The sequence below is a fragment of the Malus sylvestris genome, chromosome 3 (genome assembly GCF_916048215.2).
Source record: "Malus sylvestris chromosome 3, drMalSylv7.2, whole genome shotgun sequence".
Taxonomy (NCBI): domain Eukaryota; kingdom Viridiplantae; phylum Streptophyta; class Magnoliopsida; order Rosales; family Rosaceae; genus Malus; species Malus sylvestris.
This window is the reverse complement of record NC_062262.1, coordinates 36,843,574-36,866,298: the sequence shown is the minus strand read 5'-3', so window position 1 is coordinate 36,866,298 and position 22,725 is coordinate 36,843,574. Positions and strand designations below refer to the sequence as shown.

General features: G+C 41.3%; 3 protein-coding genes across 11 annotated transcripts; 2 read left to right on the top strand and 1 right to left on the bottom strand.

The window, feature by feature from the left end:
- Positions 1-3,159: 3,159 nt before the first annotated feature.
- On the top strand, positions 3,160-12,165 carry LOC126614768 (uncharacterized). Of its 5 annotated transcripts, XM_050282424.1 has the most exons (5): positions 3,967-4,033; positions 4,853-4,915; positions 5,232-6,685; positions 11,119-11,200; positions 12,020-12,165. In XM_050282424.1, the coding sequence occupies exons 3-4, from the start codon at positions 5,236-5,238 to the stop codon at positions 11,163-11,165; spliced, it is 1,497 nt and encodes a 498-aa protein (XP_050138381.1). In that variant the 5' UTR covers positions 3,967-4,033; positions 4,853-4,915; positions 5,232-5,235; the 3' UTR covers positions 11,166-11,200; positions 12,020-12,165. The 5 variants fall into 5 exon arrangements, 2 of the variants coding, with proteins under 2 accessions (XP_050138381.1, XP_050138382.1); XM_050282425.1 differs by lacking the exon at positions 12,020-12,165 and having other exon boundaries at positions 11,134-11,825; XR_007620519.1 differs by lacking the exons at positions 3,967-4,033; positions 4,853-4,915; positions 5,232-6,685; positions 12,020-12,165 and adding exons at positions 3,160-3,297; positions 10,600-10,720 and having other exon boundaries at positions 11,134-11,825.
- Positions 12,166-13,235: 1,070 nt separating this feature from the next.
- LOC126615959 (uncharacterized) lies at positions 13,236-15,684 on the top strand. Its single transcript, XM_050283900.1, has one exon. It carries the CDS (start codon positions 13,711-13,713, stop codon positions 15,475-15,477), a length of 1,767 nt encoding a protein of 588 aa, XP_050139857.1. The 5' UTR covers positions 13,236-13,710; the 3' UTR covers positions 15,478-15,684.
- A 206-nt stretch (positions 15,685-15,890) lies between these two features.
- LOC126615960 (uncharacterized) lies at positions 15,891-22,357 on the bottom strand. Of its 5 annotated transcripts, none has more exons than XM_050283901.1 (10): positions 22,188-22,357; positions 21,878-21,979; positions 21,534-21,765; positions 21,339-21,430; positions 19,741-19,851; positions 19,040-19,155; positions 18,513-18,931; positions 18,327-18,433; positions 16,905-16,968; positions 15,891-16,153 (listed from the first exon to the last, which is right to left on the bottom strand). In XM_050283901.1, exons 1-7 carry the CDS (start codon positions 22,272-22,274, stop codon positions 18,811-18,813), a joined length of 861 nt encoding a protein of 286 aa, XP_050139858.1. In that variant the 5' UTR covers positions 22,275-22,357; the 3' UTR covers positions 15,891-16,153; positions 16,905-16,968; positions 18,327-18,433; positions 18,513-18,810. The 5 variants fall into 5 exon arrangements, with proteins under 5 accessions (XP_050139858.1, XP_050139859.1, XP_050139863.1 ...); XM_050283902.1 differs by having other exon boundaries at positions 21,339-21,424; XM_050283906.1 differs by lacking the exons at positions 18,327-18,433; positions 18,513-18,931 and having other exon boundaries at positions 22,188-22,356.
- Positions 22,358-22,725: the final 368 nt, after the last annotated feature.

Here is a 22,725-nt window from a genome sequence, read left to right as displayed (position 1 = left end):
TTGAAGAAGTTTCCGGCCAAATTTAAGATCAAGCCTCGACGGCCTTTGAAGAAATCACAAGTCCGATTCAAGATCAAGTGTCTACCACCCTTAAATCAAAACCTAGTTCAAGAATAAGCTGTAGAAAATCAACAATTGGAGGAATCCAGAAAATCCTCCAACCCAGTTCAAGATCAAAGCTGTGGAAAGTCAACAAGCGCAACAAAATACGTGTCGATTCATCCACTACCAAAGCCAAAGATCATCTACCACATGAAGCTCCTTGTGGTCCAATTTCAACCTTCAAGATCAAGCCTCGACGACCCTTGAAGAAATCTCCAACCCAATTCAAGATCAAGCCTCAACGGCCCTTGAAGAAATCTCCAACCCAATTCAAGATCAAGCCTCAACGGCCCTTGAAGAAATTTCCAGCCCAATTCAAGATCAAGCCCCAACGGCCCTTGGATCGACATCTACATTAAGGGACTTCAAAACGCATCTCCTACACGTGACAAGCACATGTATACGACGCGCCTTGAAGTGGGGGCATTTGTAGACATCGAAATTTTGGTAAATAAATGTTGACCGATAAATCAAAGTTTCAACGCTCATGTATTACATAAATTTTACACGTAGCGTGTGTCTAAACAAAAAATCGAAATAAATTGGAAAAGTCATCAAACAGGACATGTGTCAACACCTGGCAGAAACGACTTATTTCATCTGGAATATTATATTCAAAATTAGGCCTTGGAAATTTCTATAAATAGAAGGCTAATTCATTCATGTGAGGAAACGAATTGATATTACACCTTGAAGCTCTGAAGCTCTGAAACTCCGAAGCTCTCAAGCATCCAAGTTCCCGAAGAATCAAGAAAGCATTCTTCGTTCTTCGTTCATCGTTCTTCCAAGATCAAGCCCCGACGGCCCTTGGATCAACCATCCACCAATTCAAGATCAAGCCCCGACGGCCCTTAAAGAAAGCACCATCGTTCATCATCCGTTCATCCAAGATCAAGCCCCAACGGCCCTTTGGATCAACAACGTCGACAAATCCACACATCCAACCGTTCTTCAAGATCAAGCCCAAAAGCCCTTGAAGATCCGTTCATCACTGTTCTTCAAGATCAAGCCCAAAAGCCCTTGGAGATCCGTTCATCACTGTTCTTCAAGATCAAGCCCAAAAGCCCTTGGAGATTCGTTCATCACTGTTCTTCAAGATCAAGCCCAAAAGCCCTTGGAGATCCGTTCATCACTGTTCTTCAAGGATCAAGCCCAAAAGCCCCTTTGAAGATCCGCTCAAATCCACCTTCAAGATCAAGTCCACGGCCCTTAAAGAACGTTCATCCTTAGATCAAGCCCAACAGCCCTTTGGATCAATCGCACATCCACAAATACACACCTTACGGAGATCGAATCAGAAGATCAAAATAGAGAGAGATTGTAACCCAAAATCATCAAATACAAATATTTTGTTTGTGCACGTTGTTCTTGTCTCTTTCGTTTCAGGAATTTTCCGTGTTCACAATAATCATGAAATATTTATAATAATTATGCATAGGTCCATGAATCATGTCACATGAGTTTAAGTTAGTTATAAAACAATTATTATACCCTTCTCTCTTAACTTTATTCTATTCCTTATCTGCCCCACTCTCTCGTCCTTTTTTACTTCATTCTCTTCCGATTTTCTATCATGTCTCTCTCTTCCCATCTTTCTCTTCACTCTCTCATGTTTATCTCTCCTCTCCCTGCCTCTCTATCTTTCTCTCTCATCCATCTAACCAGAATAAATAGTTCGATTGAAAAAATACCTTGTCTATTACAATTCTCAAAAGTGATACAGAAATTCGAAAATATTAGCCCCCACCAAAAACTCACAGCAACCACCCACTATGTGCCACCATGAACTTCCGACAACGACCCATCTCCATCAACGGTGATAATTTCTCCGGTGACACCCTATTAATTTTCTCCCTCTTACTCTTCACTTTCTCTTCTTCAATTCTTATCTCGTTATGGAGCCCAAAGATGATCGATGACAAGTCCAACTTTCAAATTTGCTATCGCTAACTTCTGATCAAAACCCAGGGGTGGTTGACGACAATTTATAGTGTCATTCTCGTACGTAAGGGAGGATTAGAACGAAAAATAGAGAGGGAGAATGAGATAGAAAGAGAAGGATTGAGGAGAAAGCAAAGATGGGTGGGGGCGGAGGTTGGAAACTCTACGATAACTATTGATTCGTGTTTTATTAAAAAAAAATAGAACCAGAAAACGAACACTACAACATAGTGTTAGAATCAAAATGAAAAAAGAAAGAAAGAAAAAAAAAGAACTAGGAAATAGGCATTGCAATGCAGTATATGAATTAAAATGCTAAAAACAAAAAGAAATAGGAAACAGACACTGCATTCTGAATCCAAAAGTAAAAATAGACACTGCACACTGCGTTGCAGTGTTTGAATCCAAATCCAAAATTAGGAATTGCATGAGGTGTGAAGAATAGAAGGCACTTGAGTGATGGAAAAAAATAGAACCAGAAAATGGATACTGCAACACAGCGTCTAAATCCAATAATACCATAATCAGAAAACAGTGTTCGTATTGACCTATTTCAAAATATGAAAAATATGAGAAATGAGGTATCATTTAAAGATGCCAACTGTAATGGCATCTTTTGTATATCTTAAATGTATTTAAGTAAAAGAATACACAAAATACATCCATCCAACAAGTTCAATATTTAAAAAACAATAAGCATATAATCATAATGAGGAGTACTCATGGATGATAGACTAAATTCTTCTTGTTCATGATCCTTGCATTGAATTGGACATAGACTAAATTATTTAACGTTGTTGTATCTAGTTTTTTTTTTTTTTAACGTATCCCCTCAAAAGTTCTCCAATTCATTTCACAATTAGATGAACTTGTAGTCAATCCATCATTTGCAAATTAGGTACACTATTTCCATAAGTATACTGTCACAGCCCGTCCCGGGATTTCTATATCGGGGGCGTGAATTGACGTAATTACCCTTGGCGGACATTTGGGTACGTGTGTGTGACATTATTTGAATTAATTTTGTAAGTTTTGGGATTAAACTATTGGAATTGGAATTTTTGTGGTTAGGGATTTGGATGGATGGTGAGGATTGTGTTGGACCACACAATCACACACACACGCACTCCCTGTCTTCTCTCCCTCCCGTAGCACTCTCTGTCTCTCTCCCTCACGATCTCTCTCTTTCCCTCACCCTCCACGTACGGACCACCACCAAAACCCTTCAAAACTTGACGGATCGAGACAAATAAGGTATGTATCTTCATCCTTTTGATGTCCTGAGTTCATTGGTGCTAGTTTTAGGAAGTGAAACCTTCGATTTCACATGGAATCCGAAACCTCCATTGTTGGGTACTGTTCATGCGAACGTAAAATGTTGTGTTTCAGGGGAATTCAAGCTTATAGCAAGCTTAGTGAGGTCCTAAGGAAGCTCGGGGACGTTCGTTTGAAGGATTTGGACGTCGGGATCGTGGGTTTCAAAGTTGGTCGAATTCTTGGATTTTGCTCGGTGAGATTTCTTGATTTTTAGACCCTAAAACTAGTCCAACATGATAGTACACTCTTAGGGCTTCAATTTGGTATAAAATACGAAGAAAATGGGTGAAAAACGAAGGAGAACAAGAGGTTTAAAGTTTGGCCGGAATTGGGTCGCCGGAAAGACCAGTCCGGCGAACCCTGGGGAAGACGATGACACGTGCCGCGCGTGGCTGCGCGTGGCCTGCGCGTAGAGCCGAGCTCTAACCGGCGCGTGAGGGCGCGTGGGGAGTCCAAATCAGTTTCTAAAAATTTCTCGACGCTCGTGACGTCGAGTAGGTCGATGTGGTATATTCATATACCCAAATTGAGCATCGTATGAGAAATTATTTCGAAATATTGGTGATGTGTTTAAAATTAACGTTTTTATAGTTATTTCGCATATAGGTGAGACGTATCCCGAGGACGACCGCATCTAGGGACGCCACGGGGGTTACGACCCGTCGACTTACCAGTGAGTGGGCAGTTTTGTTTTCGTATTACCTTTATACTATTGATTTTTCCCAGAAAATGATTTTATGTGAAAATATGTTTTAGAAAATGCCATGCATAGAATTATTTGAAAAATGTGAATTGCATATGAGTTATATGATTGATATATGATGCATACATGTTGCATGGTGCTGTGGAGGCACAGGTAAGTCAGGTGAGTTCACTTATTCATTTAATTGATTGTTGATAAGATGTTTTAAGCTCATAACCTGCACCCTAGGTGTTAGTGCTTATTTTATTCACCACACCGCACGCTCGCCTTGGATCCAAGTAGGTGGATGTCGTACAGACCATGTGAGGGTTCCGACATGCTAGTCGTACAGATCACTAGGCGTGATTCCGACTAGTGGGTGACCTTAGTTATGCGCACTGATGATATGATGAGAGAAGCACTATAGCGTATTTTTACACCTTTCATCGTATAGACTATCTTACGTAGTTCCGAGTGATGTGCGGAGTAGGGCCGTACAGGTCACGGTGGTGACTCCGGCTTAGTGGGATATTGAGCTGTTGAATTAATCGTATAGGACCAACTGCAGGGTCTCCGATTGATTCCTTATTTCACCTGATTTATATTTGATTTATGGCATGGCATGTTTTTCTAGAAAAATGTTGAAGATTTGGGATTCAAGTTTTGAGATTTCATATAGTTGTATTTATATATATTTTTCTGGGAAAGTATACAGGTTTTACGGTGAGGGGTTAGAAATGTTTTAATTGAAATGTTTTGGAAAAATCTTTGGTTTTACTGACCCACTCATTTTGTTTTGCGCCCCTCCAGGTTCTAAATTAGCGGTTGGTGGCTCTCGAGGTCTTTTCCGGCTTTCTGACAGACCTTCGACATGTAGGACTCACCTGAGGGTGATGTATTTTATTTTAGTCCTACTTGACTGCACTTAAACCTATGCTCTGAACTTATGTGTTTACTTTATAAGTCGTCCGGTTATGTTCGTAGGCGGTTATGTTGAGTTTGGTTTGAATTTCTGCTAATTTATGTGGTTATTTTGCTTCCGTGTCGCGCCTATGGTTACGTCATGCCCACGTGACGGCCAGCACACCTGGATCCTCCGGATCGGGGTGTGTCAGTTTGGTATCAGAGCTTAGGTTGCAGTCCTGTAAATTTGTTAATGTCTTAACGATCTTTTGATGTTTTCTGTCAGAATCATGCCACCTCGTAGGGAGCGTAGGGAGTCCCGCCGTACTTCTGAACCTAATTTCCCGGATATTACTCAGCTAGGGGAAGCGATGGCCCAGGCTTTACAGAATGTGATTCGTCCTCCCCCTCCTCCGAGGACACCTCTGGAGACCATGTACAACTTGAAGTTAGATCGGTTTATGGGTAATGAAAGTCATGAGGGGGCAGAGAAATGGCTAGATCATATTGAGAAGACCTTCCAGGTGATGCAGAGTCAGGGGAATCTCCCTGCTAATAGGTGGGTGGAGACCACCACTTGGTTTTTGGGTTGTGAACCAGCAGCATGGTGGATGAATCAGACTAGGTACATGTCACCTGAGACGGCAGCCGACTGGAAAGTGTTCAAAGAGAATTTTATGAAGAGATTCGTCCCTCCTGAGTATATTGATCGTAAGAAACAGGAATTCACCAGGTTGAAACAGAGAAAAATGTCGGCACATGAATATTATAGAAGGTTTACTGATTTGTCTCGTTATGACCCTGATATAGCTGGTAATCAGGGAGAGATGCTTCGACGTTTCAAGTTGGGATCTAAGAAGAAGTGGCGTACCTTTGCCAATGCACTCCCCTGCGCTAATTATCATGAGTATTTCGAGATTTTGGTTAGGATGGAGGACTCTGATAATCTTCCTGACAGTGAGGATGATGAGGACAAGAATGAGGGTCAAAAGAAGAATGATAAAGGTAAGGGTATCTCCATTCCGGGACCTCGGCAGACACAGAATTTTAAGAAGAGTGGAGCGAGTTCGAGTTCTTCTAGTGGGGGATATAGTTTTACTGGCCCGAGGAGAGGTGGTGGAAGATTTTCTGGTGGACCCAGGTTTCAGGGTCAGAGGGATTCTGGTGGTGCTGGTGGATCTGGCGCTCCATGGTGCCGCCGTTGTAACTTCCGTCACCATGGTGAGTGTAGGAGAGGTACTGGTGCTTGTTTTACGTGTGGGCAGATGGGACATCGGGCTTCTCAGTGCCCCCAGGGTCAGCAGAGACCGCAGCAGACCACTATGCCACCTCCAGCACCAGTTCAGCAGAGTTTTGGATCAGGCAGTTATGGCCAGCCGAGTCGTGGTGGTGCCTACCACTATCAAGGGGATGCTGCTCCGTATGCTCCCGGACCTTATCAGTATTCCCAGGAGCCTTATTCTCAGGCTGGGTATTCTCAGGATTTTGGAGGTTATTCATCTTATTCCTCTATGCCAGCTGGTGGATCGCAGTGGCATCAGGGAGGTCAGCCCCGTCAGGGGGAAGTTGCTACTGGTGGTGTAGGATCATCCAGGCAGCCTAGTCAGCCAGGCCAGGGGCGTAATCCTCAGGGACGAGGTAATCAGGGCAGTAGAGGCCGAGGTGGACGTCATCAAGCTCAGGGACGAGTTAATCATATTTCTCTGCAGGAGGCTCAGAACCATCCAGACTTGATCATGGGTACGTTAAATGTTCTTGGTCATTTTGCTAAGGTTTTGATTGATTGTGGTGCTACGCACTCTGTGATTTCTCATACGTTTGCTCAAATGACCCAACCTCACCCTTCACCTCTAGGATTTGATTTAGAGTTCGCCATGCCTAGAGGAGATAAATGTTATGTGGATAGTGTGTATCTTGGGTGTCCAATGATGGTTGAGGGCGTGATTATGTCCGCTGATCTTATTCCGTTAAATATTGTGGATTTTGATGTGATCTTAGGGGCTGATTGGTTACACCATAATCGTGCCCATATTGATTGTTATGGTAAATCAGTTACTTTTTATCGTCCTGGATTACCCGAGGTTACTTTTGTGGGCGAGAGAAGTGGGGTGAGACATGGGGTTATTTCTGCCTTAAGGGCGAGGAAATTGTTATCGAAAGGTTGCCAGGGATATTTGGCGCATGTGGTGTTAAATGATGTTGCCCCTACTAGTATAGAAGAAGTTGGTGTGGTCAGACATTATCCGGACGTATTCCCTGATGATTTGCCGGGATTGCCACCAGACAGGGAGGTGGAATTCACTATTGATTTGCTTCCAGGTACTGACCCTATATCCCTAACTCCTTATAGAATGGCTCCTGCTGAGTTGAGAGAATTGAAAATTCAATTGCAAGAATTACTTGATAAGGGTTTTATTCAACCTAGTTCTTCACCTTGGGGTGCCCCAGTATTATTTGTGAGGAAGAAGGATGGAACTCTGCGATTGTGTATTGATTATAGGCAATTGAACCGGGTAACGATTAAAAACCGTTATCCATTGCCTCGTATTGATGATTTGTTTGATCAACTGAAAGGTGCGTGTGTATTTTCTAAGATTGATTTGAGATCTGGGTATTACCAATTGAAGATTAAGGAAGATGATGTACCTAAGACGGCCTTCCGGACTCGGTATGGACATTATGAATTTTTTGTTATGCCATTTGGGTTGACTAATGCACCTGCAGCTTTTATGAGATTGATGAATGAGGTATTCCAGAAATATCTTGATAAATTTGTTATTGTTTTTATTGATGATATTCTGGTATACTCTAAATCTCAAGCAGATCATATCCGACACCTTAATTTGGTGTTAAGGAAATTGAGGGAGCATCAGTTGTATGCCAAGTTCAGTAAATGTCAGTTTTGGTTGTCCGAAGTGGCATTTTTGGGGCATGTTGTATCGGCTCAAGGAATTCAAGTTGATCCTCAAAAGATAATAGCGGTGGAGAATTGGGAGCAACCTCGAACCGTCACTGAGGTACGCAGTTTTCTGGGTTTAGCAAGTTATTATCGACGGTTCGTTCAGGATTTCTCTATGATTGCTTTACCGTTAACAAAGTTGACCAGGAAGGATGTTAAATTTGAGTGGGATGAGAATTGTGAGCGGAGTTTTCAGCAATTGAAGTATTGCCTCACCCATGCACCGGTGTTGGTACTCCCTGATGATAGCGGTAATTTTGAGATTTATAGTGATGCTTCGTTAAATGGTTTGGGATGTGTTTTGATGCAGCATAATAAGGTGATTGCTTATGCTTCTAGGCAGTTGAAAAATCATGAAAGAAATTATCCTACTCACGACCTTGAATTGGCAGCAATTGTTTTTGCTTTAAAGATTTGGAGGCATTATTTGTATGGTGAGAAGTGTAAGATCTTCACTGATCACAAGAGTCTTCAGTATTTGTTTACTCAGCATGATCTTAATCTTCGTCAGCGAAGGTGGATGGAATTGCTAAGTGATTATGATTGTACTATTGAGTATCATCCAGGTCGTGCTAATGTGGTAGCAGATGCTCTGAGTAGGAAACCTCAAGGTAGGCTTAATGCCTTATATGCTAGTCGTGTTCCTCTTCTTGCTGAATTGAGGACAACGGGGGTAAGGTTGGAATTTGAAAACCGAGATGGAGCTTTTCTTGCTAGTTTTCAAGTCAGGCCAGTTTTGGTGGATCGTATACTTGCAGCTCAGATGGTGGATGAAGAAATTCAGGAGTTGGTTCAGTTAAGAAGTGGAGGGAAAAAGAAAGACCTCAGAATTCGGGAATCTGATGGTATGCTCATGCAAGAAAACAGAATGTATGTTCCGAATAATGAGGAATTGAATAAGGAAATTCTGGATGAAGCTCATTGTTCAGCTTATGCGATGCACCCGGGAGGAACAAAAATGTATCATACCATTCGACCATTTTATTATTGGCCGGGTATGAAAAGAGAAATTGCAGATTATGTGAGTAGATGTATTATTTGCCAGCAGGTTAAAGCGGAAAGAAAGAAGCCCTTTGGGCGAATGCAGCCACTTCCCGTTCCCCAGTGGAAATGGGAAAATATAACCATGGATTTCGTGTATAAACTTCCTCGTACCCGAAATGGATTTGATGGCGTTTGGGTGATTGTAGATTGACTTACCAAGTCAGCGCATTCCATTCCAGTGAGGGAGAAATACCCTCTGAATAAATTGGCTAAGTTGTTTATTTCAAAGATTGTAAAGTATCATGGAGTTCCAGTAAATATTATCTCTGACCGAGACCCAAGGTTTACTTCTAAATTCTGGGTGGCCTTTCAGGAAGCTCTGGGTACACAATTACTGTATAGCACAGCTTATCATCCTCAAACTGATGGGCAATCGGAGAGGACCATCCAGACGTTGGAAGATATGTTGAGATCTTCGGTGTTACAGTTTGGTGATTCCTGGCATGATCGTCTAGATTTGATGGAGTTTGCTTATAATAACAGTTTTCACTTAAGCATTGGTATGTCTCCGTTTGAGGCACTTTATGGTAGGGCGTGTCGAACACCATTATGTTGGTCTGAGGTTGGTGAAAGGGTGTTAGAAGGCCCTGAGATTGTGGATGAGACAACTCAAAATGTTCAGGTAATTAAGTCAAACTTGAAAGCAGCCCAGGACCGACAGAAGAGTTTAGCGGATCGGCATACTACTGATCGAGTATATGATGTGGGTGATTGGGTGTTTTTGAAATTGTCACCTTGGAGAGGTGTGGTTCGATTTGGAAAAAGAGGAAAGCTAAGTCCGAGATACATTGGACCTTATGTGATCACCGAAATAGTGGGTGAAGTTGCCTACCGGTTAGAACTGCCTCCGGAGTTATCTAAAGTCCATAATGTGTTCCACGTCTCCATGTTTCGACATTATATTTCTGATCCTTCTCATGTGATCCCTCCTCAACCGTTAGAGATTAATCCGGATTTGACGTATGATGAGGAACCGGTCACTATATTGGATTGGAAAGATAAGGTTCTAAGGAACAAGACGGTGAGTTTGGTCAAGGTGTTGTGGAGGAACCATTCTGCAGAGGAAGCTACCTGGGAGACGGAAGATCGGATGAGAGAGATGTACCCAAGGTTATTTTATGGGTACTAAGTGGTTATTTGATTGTGGGAATTTCGGGGACGAAATTCTATAAGGAGGGGAGATTGTCACAGCCTGTCCCGGGATTTCTATATCGGGGGCGTGAATTGACGTAATTACCCTTGGCGGACATTTGGGTACGTGTGCGTGACATTATTTGAATTAATTTTGTAAGTTTTGGGATTAAACTATTGGAATTGGAATTTTTGTGGTTAGGGATTTGGATGGATGGTGAGGATTGTGTTGGACCACACAATCACACACACACGCACTCCCTGTCTTCTCTCCCTCCCGTAGCACTCTCTGTCTCTCTCCCTCACGATCTCTCTCTTTCCCTCACCCTCCACGTACGGACCACCACCAAAACCCTTCAAAACTTGACGGATCGAGACAAATAAGGTATGTATCTTCATCCTTTTGATGTCCTGAGTTCATTGGTGCTAGTTTTAGGAAGTGAAACCTTCGATTTCACGTGGAATCTGAAACCTCCATTGTTGGGTACTGTTCATGCGAACGTAAAATGTTGTGTTTCAGGGGAATTCAAGCTTATAGCAAGCTTAGTGAGGTCCTAAGGAAGCTCGGGGACGTTCGTTTGAAGGATTTGGACGTCGGGATCGTGGGTTTCAAAGTTGGCCGAATTCTTGGATTTTGCTCGGTGAGATTTCTTGATTTTTAGACCCTAAAACTAGTCCAACGTGATAGTACACTCTTAGGGCTTCAATTTGGTATAAAATACGAAGAAAATGGGTGAAAAACGAAGGAGAACAAGAGGTTTAAAGTTTGGCCGGAATTGGGTCGCCGGAAAGACCAGTCCGGCGAACCCTGGGGAAGACGATGACACGTGCCGCGCGTGGCTGCGCGTGGCCTGCGCGTAGAGCCGAGCTCTAACCGGCGCGTGAGGGCGCGTGGGGAGTCCAAATCAGTTTCTAAAAATTTCTCGACGCTCGTGACGTCGAGTAGGTCGATGTGGTATATTCATATACCCAAATTGAGCATCGTATGAGAAATTATTTCGAAATATTGGTGATGTGTTTAAAATTAACGTTTTTATAGTTATTTCGCATATAGGTGAGACGTATCCCGAGGACGACCGCATCTAGGGACGCCACGGGGGTTACGACCCGTCGACTTACCAGTGAGTGGGCAGTTTTGTTTTCGTATTACCTTTATACTATTGATTTTTCCCAGAAAATGATTTTATGTGAAAATATGTTTTAGAAAATGCCATGCATAGAATTATTTGAAAAATGTGAATTGCATATGAGTTATATGATTGATATATGATGCATACATGTTGCATGGTGCTGTGGAGGCACAGGTAAGTCAGGTGAGTTCACTTATTCATTTAATTGATTGTTGATAAGATGTTTTAAGCTCATAACCTGCACCCTAGGTGTTAGTGCTTATTTTATTCACCACACTGCACGCTCGCCTTGGATCCAAGTAGGTGGATGTCGTACAGACCATGTGAGGGTTCCGACATGCTAGTCGTACAGATCACTAGGCGTGATTCCGACTAGTGGGTGACCTTAGTTATGCGCGCTGATGATATGATGAGAGAAGCACTATAGCGTATTTTTACACCTTTCATCGTATAGACTACCTTACGTAGTTCCGAGTGATGTGCAGAGTAGGGCCGTACAGGTCACGGTGGTGACTCCGGCTTAGTGGGATATTGAGCTGTTGAATTAATCGTATAGGACCAACTGCAGGGTCTCCGATTGATTCCTTATTTCACCTGATTTATATTTGATTTATGGCATGGCATGTTTTTCTAGAAAAATGTTGAAGATTTGGGATTCAAGTTTTGAGATTTCATATAGTTGTATTTATATATATTTTTCTGGGAAAGTATACAGGTTTTACGGTGAGGGGTTAGAAATGTTTTAATTGAAATGTTTTGGAAAAATCTTTGGTTTTACTGACCCACTCATTTTGTTTTGCGCCCCTCCAGGTTCTAAATTAGCGGTTGGTGGCTCTCGAGGTCTTTTCCGGCTTTCTGACAGACCTTCGACATGTAGGACTCACCTGAGGGTGATGTATTTTATTTTAGTCCTACTTGACTGCACTTAAACCTATGCTCTGAACTTATGTGTTTACTTTATAAGTCGTCTGGTTATGTTCGTAGGCGGTTATGTTGAGTTTGGTTTGAATTTCTGCTAATTTATGTGGTTATTTTGCTTCCGTGTTGCGCCTATGGTTACGTCACGCCCACGTGACGGCCAGCACACCTGGATCCTCCGGATCGGGGTGTGTCATATACCACCATGAAACTTTAAAAAAAAAAAATTTAAAAAGCACACAATAAAAAATAAAAAAAAACGAAATCCGCCTAGGTGCCGCCTAGGCAACCGTCTAGCTCCAGACAGATTTTTTGAAACGATTTACCCTAAATCGCAGAGGGTTTTCACCACATAGACCGATTTTTAGAAAACTGATAATTAGTATAAATATGATTGATATATTGTTAATATTGAAACTTTTTATTGATTTTATAAAAAAAATCACCCAAAATAAAATCTCATCATTCGAATTTCCGTGATTTTAAAATTCCTTAGGTTTAGGAGGGTGTATTCAATTGAGAATTTGAAGAATTTTAATTCTTTTAATGAATTTATGAGTATTCAATCAGGATTTTAAATGATTCTCTGAAATTTAACGTGTATTTAATTAGGATTTTAAGATAGTTTATTAAAATCCTTAGAAATCTGGATGTATTCAATTAAGATTTCAAAGAAGTTTATATCATTTCAGATCTATTCAATTAGAAATTTATTTTAAACAATTTTAAAAAGTTGAGGAAATTAAGGGAATTGAAGAGATTTTCTAGTGCAATTTAAGCATTCACAAATCTCACATATGCCCCTCAGATTTCGGTGGAATTGAATAAAAAAAATTCATGAAATCTCTACGAATTGATTAAACCCCCTTAAACTCAATGAATTTAAACATTCACAAATTTCACCTTGTTTGGATAATTTACAGAAGGGGACTAAACACAGGATTAGAAGAGAGAATTAAAACAAGAGAATTTTAACGAAAAACTCCTGATATTATTCATTTTAACAAAAAATCATATTTATACACTAAAAATTCAATCATAATTCACTTTACCTTTTATTTTATCTTTAAAACTCAAAAGATAATTATCCTTCAAAACAAGGGTTTAGTAACAAGGGTTTCGCAATCCCATCTCAATTCATCTCCTCTCTCTCTCGTGCGCTCGCATTCCTTCCGTCTTCTCTCTCTCTCTCTAGCGTTCTCCTGCGTTAATTCGTCTTCTCCATCGCCGAGTAACAAGGGTTTCGCAATCCCATCTCAATTCATCTCCTCTCTCTCTCGTGCGCTCGCATTCCGTCGTCTCTCTCTCCCTTGCGTTCTCCTGCGTTAATTCGTCTTCTCCATCGCCGAATCGAATCGGCGCTTCCACTTCTCACAAGGGATCCAATTTTTCGCTGATTAAGCAGAGACCAATCTCCAAGACGATGAATTTGAGATCCCAAGCCTCTGGTTGCTGAGAAAATGGGTTGAAATCGATTGGAATTTGAGATCCGACAGATTCAATCGCTGCCTTGTTCTTTTATATGGATTTATCTTTTTCTCTTATTTAATAAAAGAAGAAAACACAAACCAGACTCCAGAGAGATGGAAATGGAGCAGCTGCTGAGCATGGGCTTCCCCAGCGAGTTGGCGGCCCAAGCCCTAGCTGCCACAGGGACAGGGGGCAACTCCATTCTCAAGGCCACAGAATGGATTCTCAACCGCGAATCATCCACATCCGCCGGCACTAGCACGAATCCGAGCCCGATTTCATCCGGGCGGCCTTGCCAACCCAAGCTCGACCGCTTCTTTCTGTTCCAGTCCAAGCCTCCTTCCTCCGATTATCCACGTCCCGTCCCCGCTTCCGCTCGCAAACTACAAGAGGAATCGGAATCCACCCCAGCCGCAGGGGGAGAGGGGCCAGAAGAAGAAGCTGCACTCTCCAAGTCGAAACGTCTCAAACTAGCGATCCCAGCAAACCCCAAAAATGCCAACAAAACCACCAACGAGCCGTTATCGGAGCGCATGCGCCCTCGCACCTTAGACGACGTCGTGGGCCAAGACCACCTACTTGCCCCAAACTCTCTGCTCCGCTCCGCAATCGACTGCGAACGTCTCCCTTCTCTTGTGTTCTGGGGTCCACCAGGCGTCGGCAAGACCTCCATTGCCAAATCCATCATCAATTCCGCCTCCCGCCCTTGCTCCTCCTACCGATTCGTTTCGTTGTCCGCCGTCACTTGCGGGGTTAAAGACGTGAGGGACGCTATCGACGAGGCCCGCAAGAAGAAACAGGCGGCTAAGAAAAAACAAACAGTGCTGTTCGTGGACGAGGTTCACAGGTTCAACAAGTCACAGCAGGACTCGTTCTTGCCCGTCATCGAAGACGGCAGTATAGTCTTCATGGGGGCCACCACCGAGAACCCTTCCTTCCATTTGATCAGGCCGCTCTTGTCTCGCTGCCGAGTTCTTGTTCTCCACCCTCTGAGACCCCACGCGGTTGAGCTCCTTCTCAAGCGGGCCGCCAATGACTCCGATAAGGGATTGGCTCCTGGTGTGCAGATGCCTGTACATGTCAATGATGAGGCCATCCATTTCATCTCCGCCAACTGCGATGGCGATGCTCGGGTGGCACTCAATGCCTTGGAAGTTTCTGCAACAACAGCAGCTGCCCGAGCGGCCTCTACCTCTAGTTCCACGATCTCTAACTCTACCCCTACCTCTATGAATGATGATGATGATCATAATAAGTTAGTGGCTACTGCTGTTGTTACCTTAGAGGATGCCAAAGAGGCTTTGCAATGCAAACATGTCGCCTCTGACAAAGCGGGGGAAGAGCACTATAATCTCATCAGTGCCCTTCACAAGTCCATGAGAGGAAGTGATGCTAATGCGGCCATTTATTGGTTGGCAAGGATGCTAGAAGGAGGCCAAGAACCTCTATATATTGCCCGCCGACTCATACGGTTTGCTAGTGAAGATGTTGGGTTGGCTGACCCATCCGCTCTGAGCCAGGCCGTTGCTTGTCATCAGGCTTGCCATTTTCTGGGAATGCCAGAGTGCAATGTCATTCTTGCACAGTGTGTGGCTTACTTGGCATTGGCTCCTAAATCTGTCGCTGTTTATAAAGCAATAGGGAGTGCACAACAAGTGGTGAGGGACTCTGTCGGACAGAATGAGGGAGTGCCTCTTCATCTGAGGAATGCGCCTACCAAGCTAATGAAGGAACTTGGGTATGCCAACGGATACATTTACCCTCCTGACAATCCCTCAGCCAGTGTCACGCAGGCATATCTACCACCCTCACTTGAAGGTTACAAGTTCCTGGATTGGCCGATCACTAGTAATAGCACCAAAACCAAATCCGATGGATGAGAGGTCTTTGGTTCAGGCATCCGGGAGTTTCGAAGATGGTAATATGATCTAGACTGTGCTGCTGGTTAGTGGTTAGCACTCATCACTGATCTGTTTTTGTGGACGATGATGTTCTTGTGTAACCTGGCAGTGCATATGATTTTTGTTCATACATATTTATCTTTACAACCAGAACCAGACAAATGACAATAGTTTTGAAGTTGCTTACTTTCATGACGAACAATACAATTGGGACTAAGTTTTATGTTCTGCATTGAATAATTAAGGCTATGGGTTACTCCTCCAACTGTTCTCAAGTGCTAGAAGCCCGCAAGTTTCATTACTTATTACTCTTGAATTAAAAAAATTTAAAAAAAAAAAAACCCATTGCTTTTGACACGTCCCGACCCCGATATTCTCTTAATACCCGAATAGACACGTGCTGGCCGACACCTGAAGGTGACAAAAGCCATTTATTGATTACAAGAGTAATGATTAGGAGGAAATATTCATGAATAAACATTAAAATCTAGAAGTAATAAACAAGGTTTAAGGAAATGTCTAGAGTGCCCAGAACACGTTCTAAAACAATATCACAAAAGGAAAGATCATTACAGGATATCACACAAATGGGTGATAGATTGCTACTGGTAGGGGAATGCCTCGTACGTTGTGTCGTAGCCCTCGTTTCTAAGACCTGGATGGGGGCGCATAATAAAGGTGAGTGGATCAAGTTCATAAATACAATAATAATAAAACAGTTATCAAGATATTAACCCCCACACTTTATATAAAGAAAACTACTAGCATAATAAATGATGGTTTTACTGAAAACCCTAGCATGCCAAAAATATCTCAAAAATCATCATGGAAAATAAAATACCAAACGTCTCACAGATCGTCTCGTCGCATGATGTACTACTAGTAAGATCACTGAAATAAATATATCTCCTGACCCTATGCCAGCACCGTGGTCTCTACGCCCGTAGTCAGAGATTACCAACTCCCGGCCCAATGCCTGCTCCGTGTCCCTCAGCCCGTAGCTAGGGATTATTTCTCCCGGCCTATCTACCAACACCAGATCCTCGCCCCAGGCAGCATAGTGTCCACTAGGTACGCACAAATAGTTACGCCTCTCAAAAATAACCACTTCATAGTATAAAGTCATCTATCGTCTATATTATAAATAGGGGTTTCTAAAACATGCTCTATCATCCTATCGTCATCCAACAGATAGTCTACCAGTTCATGGTTTTTATAAAAAATACGATATTTTAAAATATAGCTCAATATAGGCCAACAATTAATTCCTCACAAAAAACGAGACGATAAACAACATATTTCATAAACATGCTTAACATAAAATCAGTTCATAAACTCGCAAGGCATGCTATTCATTTATGCAATTAAACTATGAAATCATGTAATTTTAGAAGGGGTCCACTCACAGATACTCCGTAGCAGCAGAGTTGTGCGGAAAATAATTAAGGAAATCTCCACTAGCAACTTCACCTAAGCACAAAAATGTACAATTTATTCAAAATTCCCAACTATAGAACTTTAAGAAATGGAAATGGGTCTTGGGTTTGGATTCGGATTAGGGTTTAGGTTTAGGTTAAATAGGGTAAGAACCTAATGGGTTTTGGTTTTGGATAGGCCTAGGAACAAAAAAAATGGGTGGTGGTTTGGGCTTGAGCCCAAACCCACACAACACAACACACACACACGCCAGCACACACATACACATGCATGCACAGCACGCATGCCCACACCTGCACACACATACTTACACACACACACCACACACACACACGGACACACACACACACAACACACACATGCATAACATATCACACACACCACACATACAATCAGCCCAACACACACAAACACAAACCACACACATGCACGGCCCACAAAACACACACACACTCCATGCACATGCACGGCCCGCAGGCCAATTAACCAAAAGGGAACTGGGCCGGTCCAAGTAAGGGCTAAGGCCCGGGGTGTTTTGAGAAGGCTTGGTGGCCTGGGTGTTATCTGGGAAGAACACCGAAGCTGTTATAGCTCCGGTCAGTGGCGGATCCACAGTGGGGTCGTCGGGGTCGCACGACCCCTTGGAAACCATGGAAACAACCTTGAAGCTCCCATATGCGACCTCTTGGAGCTGGGGTCGTCGGGGTCGGAGGCACGCCAACTGTTCGACAAAAGCCCTGAACGAAAACTGGGCAGGAAGAGGAAGAAGAAGCAGCCCACTCAAATGAGCTTGGTTGTGTGCTTGGTTGCATGCCTATTTTTGTCAAGTGAATGATATTTATACATGCTACTTTTTATAACTCTATCCAGTTTAATTGGTCTTTCTGATAAAGAAATGATAGGGGTTGGAGGAGTGCTATATGAGAACGAGAACATTAAGAAGATACGGAAATTAATTTGAAACATCAAGCTGTCAGGGAAAGCAAAAATTTGGATACGCCAGTAACAAGACAATAAAAGAGGAAGTTTAAGTGAAACTTACTTGCATGAATCCACATAAACGAATTATGATGTGATTTATATGCCAGAATCTTGGGTCAGTCCCTATACTTTATTATTGTTCCATGCACAGATTAATTCGATACTGCACCAAACGCCCGACTAATGGAGTTAGTACTATCCGACGACTATTTATCTTATCCGACTGAAATAGTCAATACAGTCCGAAGTACCAAACGAGGCTAAAAAAAAATTTCGCGCTACGCGCGCTATGACCCCATAAACATTTTTTCCTGGATCCGCCACTGGCTCTGGTCGATGGCGAACAAATAAACCACTACTCAAACCAAGTACTAAAATGAAGAGGGAAGAGAATGGAGTATTTTTCATACCCTAGCTTCACCGTGAACAGCTGTGAGAGCTCGGAAAGAATCCTCGAAAGTCACGGTTTCGTCGGAAAATGCGGGTGAGTTTCCCCGTGCCGTTCCCGTCCTCAAAACTTTGGAAAAACAACATAACTTTCAACACACAACGTCCCACAACAACAATGGGAATTTCAAAAGGAAAATCTAACTTACCTAGCCGGAAGAAATGGAGAAATCCATCGGAGGTCCTTTCTCTGGGCTCCCTGACCTCGCTGCGACGGAGAGAGAGATAGAGATGGTGCAAGGGAGATGATGATGATGGTCTACACTAGAGCTGCATGCAGGATGCTTGGCTAGTCACGGTGCAGGGAGTGAAGGGAGAGAGGAGAGTTCCCGTGACAGAGAGAGAGATTTGCAAGGGGACACTCGGGAAGAGAGGGAAGAGAAGAGCTCTGAGAACCTGCCACTTGGCAGTTTAGGAGAGATAGGGAATCTAGATCAAGGGTTAGGATTAAAAGAGATAAAGGATTAAATTGATAGATTTAAAATATGTTCTAGGGGAAAATAGAAATAGAATAAAAATATGGGGGTGGTTGTAACAGCTTTCCCTATGGAAACAGTGCGTGTGCATGCTGAAAATTTCGGAAAACAAGTAGTGAATATTACATAGTGAACACGATCAAGATGCTGTAGTCTATATTACAATCTCAAATGTATTACAACCAGCACAGAAAACGTACAGTGCAGTTATATTAAATCTAGTCTCGATGCAAAACTTGGGTTTCAGTTTGCAGCCACGATCAAGATGCTCTGTGTGAACTTCTGCTAGCCTGCCCCGCATTATTTCCAAATTAACCTGGAATTTTTAACTCGTAATATAAATGAATTTTCTTTTTCTGAAGTAGTAACAGGAAATATACTACTAAATAACCATATGATGGTCAAGATGATTAATCAAATTGACAAACTACTTATACTAATGTCATTTGGAATTACATTTTCAAGGAGACCTTTTTCACAATATATAACAAGGAAACGAGTAAAAATTATAGAAGTGGCGCATTCATGCATATAACTTAATAAATGATGTCTTTTAAAATCTTTTGATAGCTAGTATCTTATACTAGTGGAGAGCACGCTGACCAGAACTCAGACAAGTTTAAAACTCCCTTTGCTTGTTTTTCTGGGTGAAAAAAAAAAAAAAAAAAAACCAAACAAAATGCATTTCAATCGCACTGTCACCCATATCTACTATCTATACAGCACGATTTATTTCTTGCCCTTTCCAAAACCACAAAACATGCTATTTGGGAATTTGGGAATCGAGATTTTTATTTCTTTACGTCCTTCAAAAATTATGGAGAACTTGGTCAAATTTTGGATTATGATATCTGCATTATAACGCATAAGCATAAATAAAAACATAAGGAGATAACAATACCTCATTGGCTTTGTTGAGCTGAACTTTGCATAAAGTGCAGTATATTAGGTTGTAATTCTCTTGTAGTACTCCGTGCTTACAGACGGGGCACCAAACTTCCTCCCTGTCCATCTAGCATTACAGCCAAAACAATCTAATCAGTACCAAAGAAGAAGGGACTGATAGTGAGGAATGATTTAGCCTTTTTCTCACATGGATATAAAGCATATAGCATGCTGTCATTAATTTTACCACACTTTGATAGATAAGGAAGTAATTTGACTGGAAAAATAATTAGAAGCTGGGACCACAGCTGTAATAAAATATTGGAACTAAAGTTATAATACTAACAAATAGAGAAGAATGATTTAGCCATAGAATCAAACTTGCTGCTGCTGTAACGGAATGTTCACTAGTATGCAGATTTTGCTCAAATAGCAAGAAAATAAGCAACTGGAACAGAGAAAACAGCAAAGATCTCATCTTAATCATGTCATAAGGCTTTATTTGGGTCCTACTTGATGGTCAGGTCATTCATTTCAACCTTCATTTCCTGACATAGTTTGTGAATCAAGCCTTCATTTATGGCACAACTTATCTATTTTGTTTTATTTTTTCTTTTCCTGAAAAAAATTACAAGAATGTTCCTTAATAAAAAATCAGCTTAGGCATAATAAAATCCATAAGCACAAGATAGCCTGATTAAGAGCTCCAAGTTCTCTTACTCCTGATTTGAATGACCCCCATCCACATGGTCATATAATTACCACTTGGCGCTTAACCTAGCCTTCATGAGCAGAAAAGGCCTGTGATTATAAGAGATAGTAAGCTCACATATATAGCATTCCCCTGAACGTAAGTAGGCCATGTGAGACTCAACACATGGACTTTAGAATCTTCTCACCCTATCTCCTCAACCATCTTGGTTATATTTGCCTCATGTAATCTTCAGTAATTCAGTCTAGAGATCTTGGTTTCACAATTTACCCTTTGGATCACACTTCTTTGTGCAGGGCAAGCAGGGATGGAGCCAAAAGTTTCCTTATGTGGGGGAAACTTACGTTAGAATGACCATATTCTTCCACCAAATAACACATGATCTAGAAGCTGAAGCTCAGATCAAGTTTTAACTCTGGTGTAGTCAAGAAATCTTAGGCTTCTAGTATAGCTTGTTGTTAAGACACACCACACCACTAGAGGTGCTCTCAAGAAATATGATACTTCTAATATTACTCTAATAAAAGTTAGGAAATAATATTATCTTCCATATTTTGCTAAAACCATCTTTGGGGAAAATAAAATTATATAACTAGCTCTTTATAGGGAGGGTCAATGTTCATTACAACAGATAATTGGGTTTAAAAAGAAACAATGACAACATTAAACGTACTTTGGAGTTAATCAACAGCTAAAGTGATACTCTCTGAGATGCCAAGCATACAGTTGCTTGAGTACAGTTTTTCATTACAATACCAATATCATAATAAAGAATTAATTGATAATATCACTAATCATAAATTCAATGATTAACAATTATTATGATACAATAAAATGTGTAAACTGGATACAAATTCGTATAAATTGTTGCATGGGAATAACCATAACTTTTGCTGTTATACCTGCTTGTCATTCAGTTGCATATGCTCATAAATTGCCTGGGACAAATACTCATCCTCTTCATCTTCCCATGTTTCAACACATATTTCTGTTTCTGCAAAGAGCTAGAGTAAATTATAACAGTTGATAGTCAAGAGACTTCTGATACAACAATTGAGCTTATAATTTCATCGGGAAAAAAGCACCGAATTTTTCACCTTCTTTTCTAGTTGGATGAGTAGTCAGGTCTTCATAAAAGATCCTTTGCATTGCTAACAATATCTCTTCACAATCACCTTGGTATATATTTGTAAGGCCATCGTATTCCCATAACACATCATTGGCCTCAGGGACAGATGTTGAACTCCTTACATTTTCATCCAATGACGATTCCTTAATTTTTTCCAATTCAGCAGAAACTATGTCCTGGAATGCAGATTTGATCAAACCCTGCAAACACAAGTTCCACAAATATAATTGGAAAGTGCAAACCAAATTCTCACAGAGAAAATAAAAGGAAAGAAAGAAAAAAATTAGGGACAGAGTGAAGACCGTGGAGTACATTTGGAATATGATTGAGAATTTGTGGAGTGGGCAGCATTCTCATCTTCCAAAGCAACCGCCTTCTGTCTTCTCGAACCCTTTTGTAACAGTTCTCTCTCAGCTGCAAAACAAATTACAGATACCAATTACAGTTTGCTAAGCTTACATACAATACACACTAACAAATATTTTCAAATTATACATAATCTGTATAATCAAAATAAACTGGATCATAAAATTGAATAAAAAATCCAAGCAAGGATTAAAATTACGAAATAATAATGTATGACTCATAAACTTGGATTGTTCGTGGTTTGTGTGATAGAGACCTTATGTTTCCAGCTGTTATGGTTATTGAAAAGAGGATGGGGTTTCAGAGGATGCCGCCCTTCTGCTGCGGCTGCTTCTCCCTCCATTTCCCTTTGTCTCACCGCTCTATCTCTTCTCCACGTTTCCTTCTGAGCTTTCTCTCTTCTTTTCGATAGGGTAACAACGCTAGGAGAACAACATTTTAAGGTAATATGGACATCAAATTTCGGGAACTAAATAATGTGGTTATTGGTGATAAGATTATTATTTAAGTATTGATTAATGTGCTTATTTTTTATTATTAACATATCATTTGGTTTGTAAATTTAGTTTAAAAGTTTATTCTCTCTAGCATTATAACTAGAACAGGTTGAGCGTTACGTGATGACTATTGTCTAATAATTTATTAATATGTAAGTTTTTCCTTATATAATAATATATAATTAATCGAGACGTCACGTGACGATAAACCTATTTTATATACGCTATTCTCAATCAAAGTGAGTTTGGTACAGTTACCATACAATTATCATATCAAACTTTTAGAATGTCGAAATT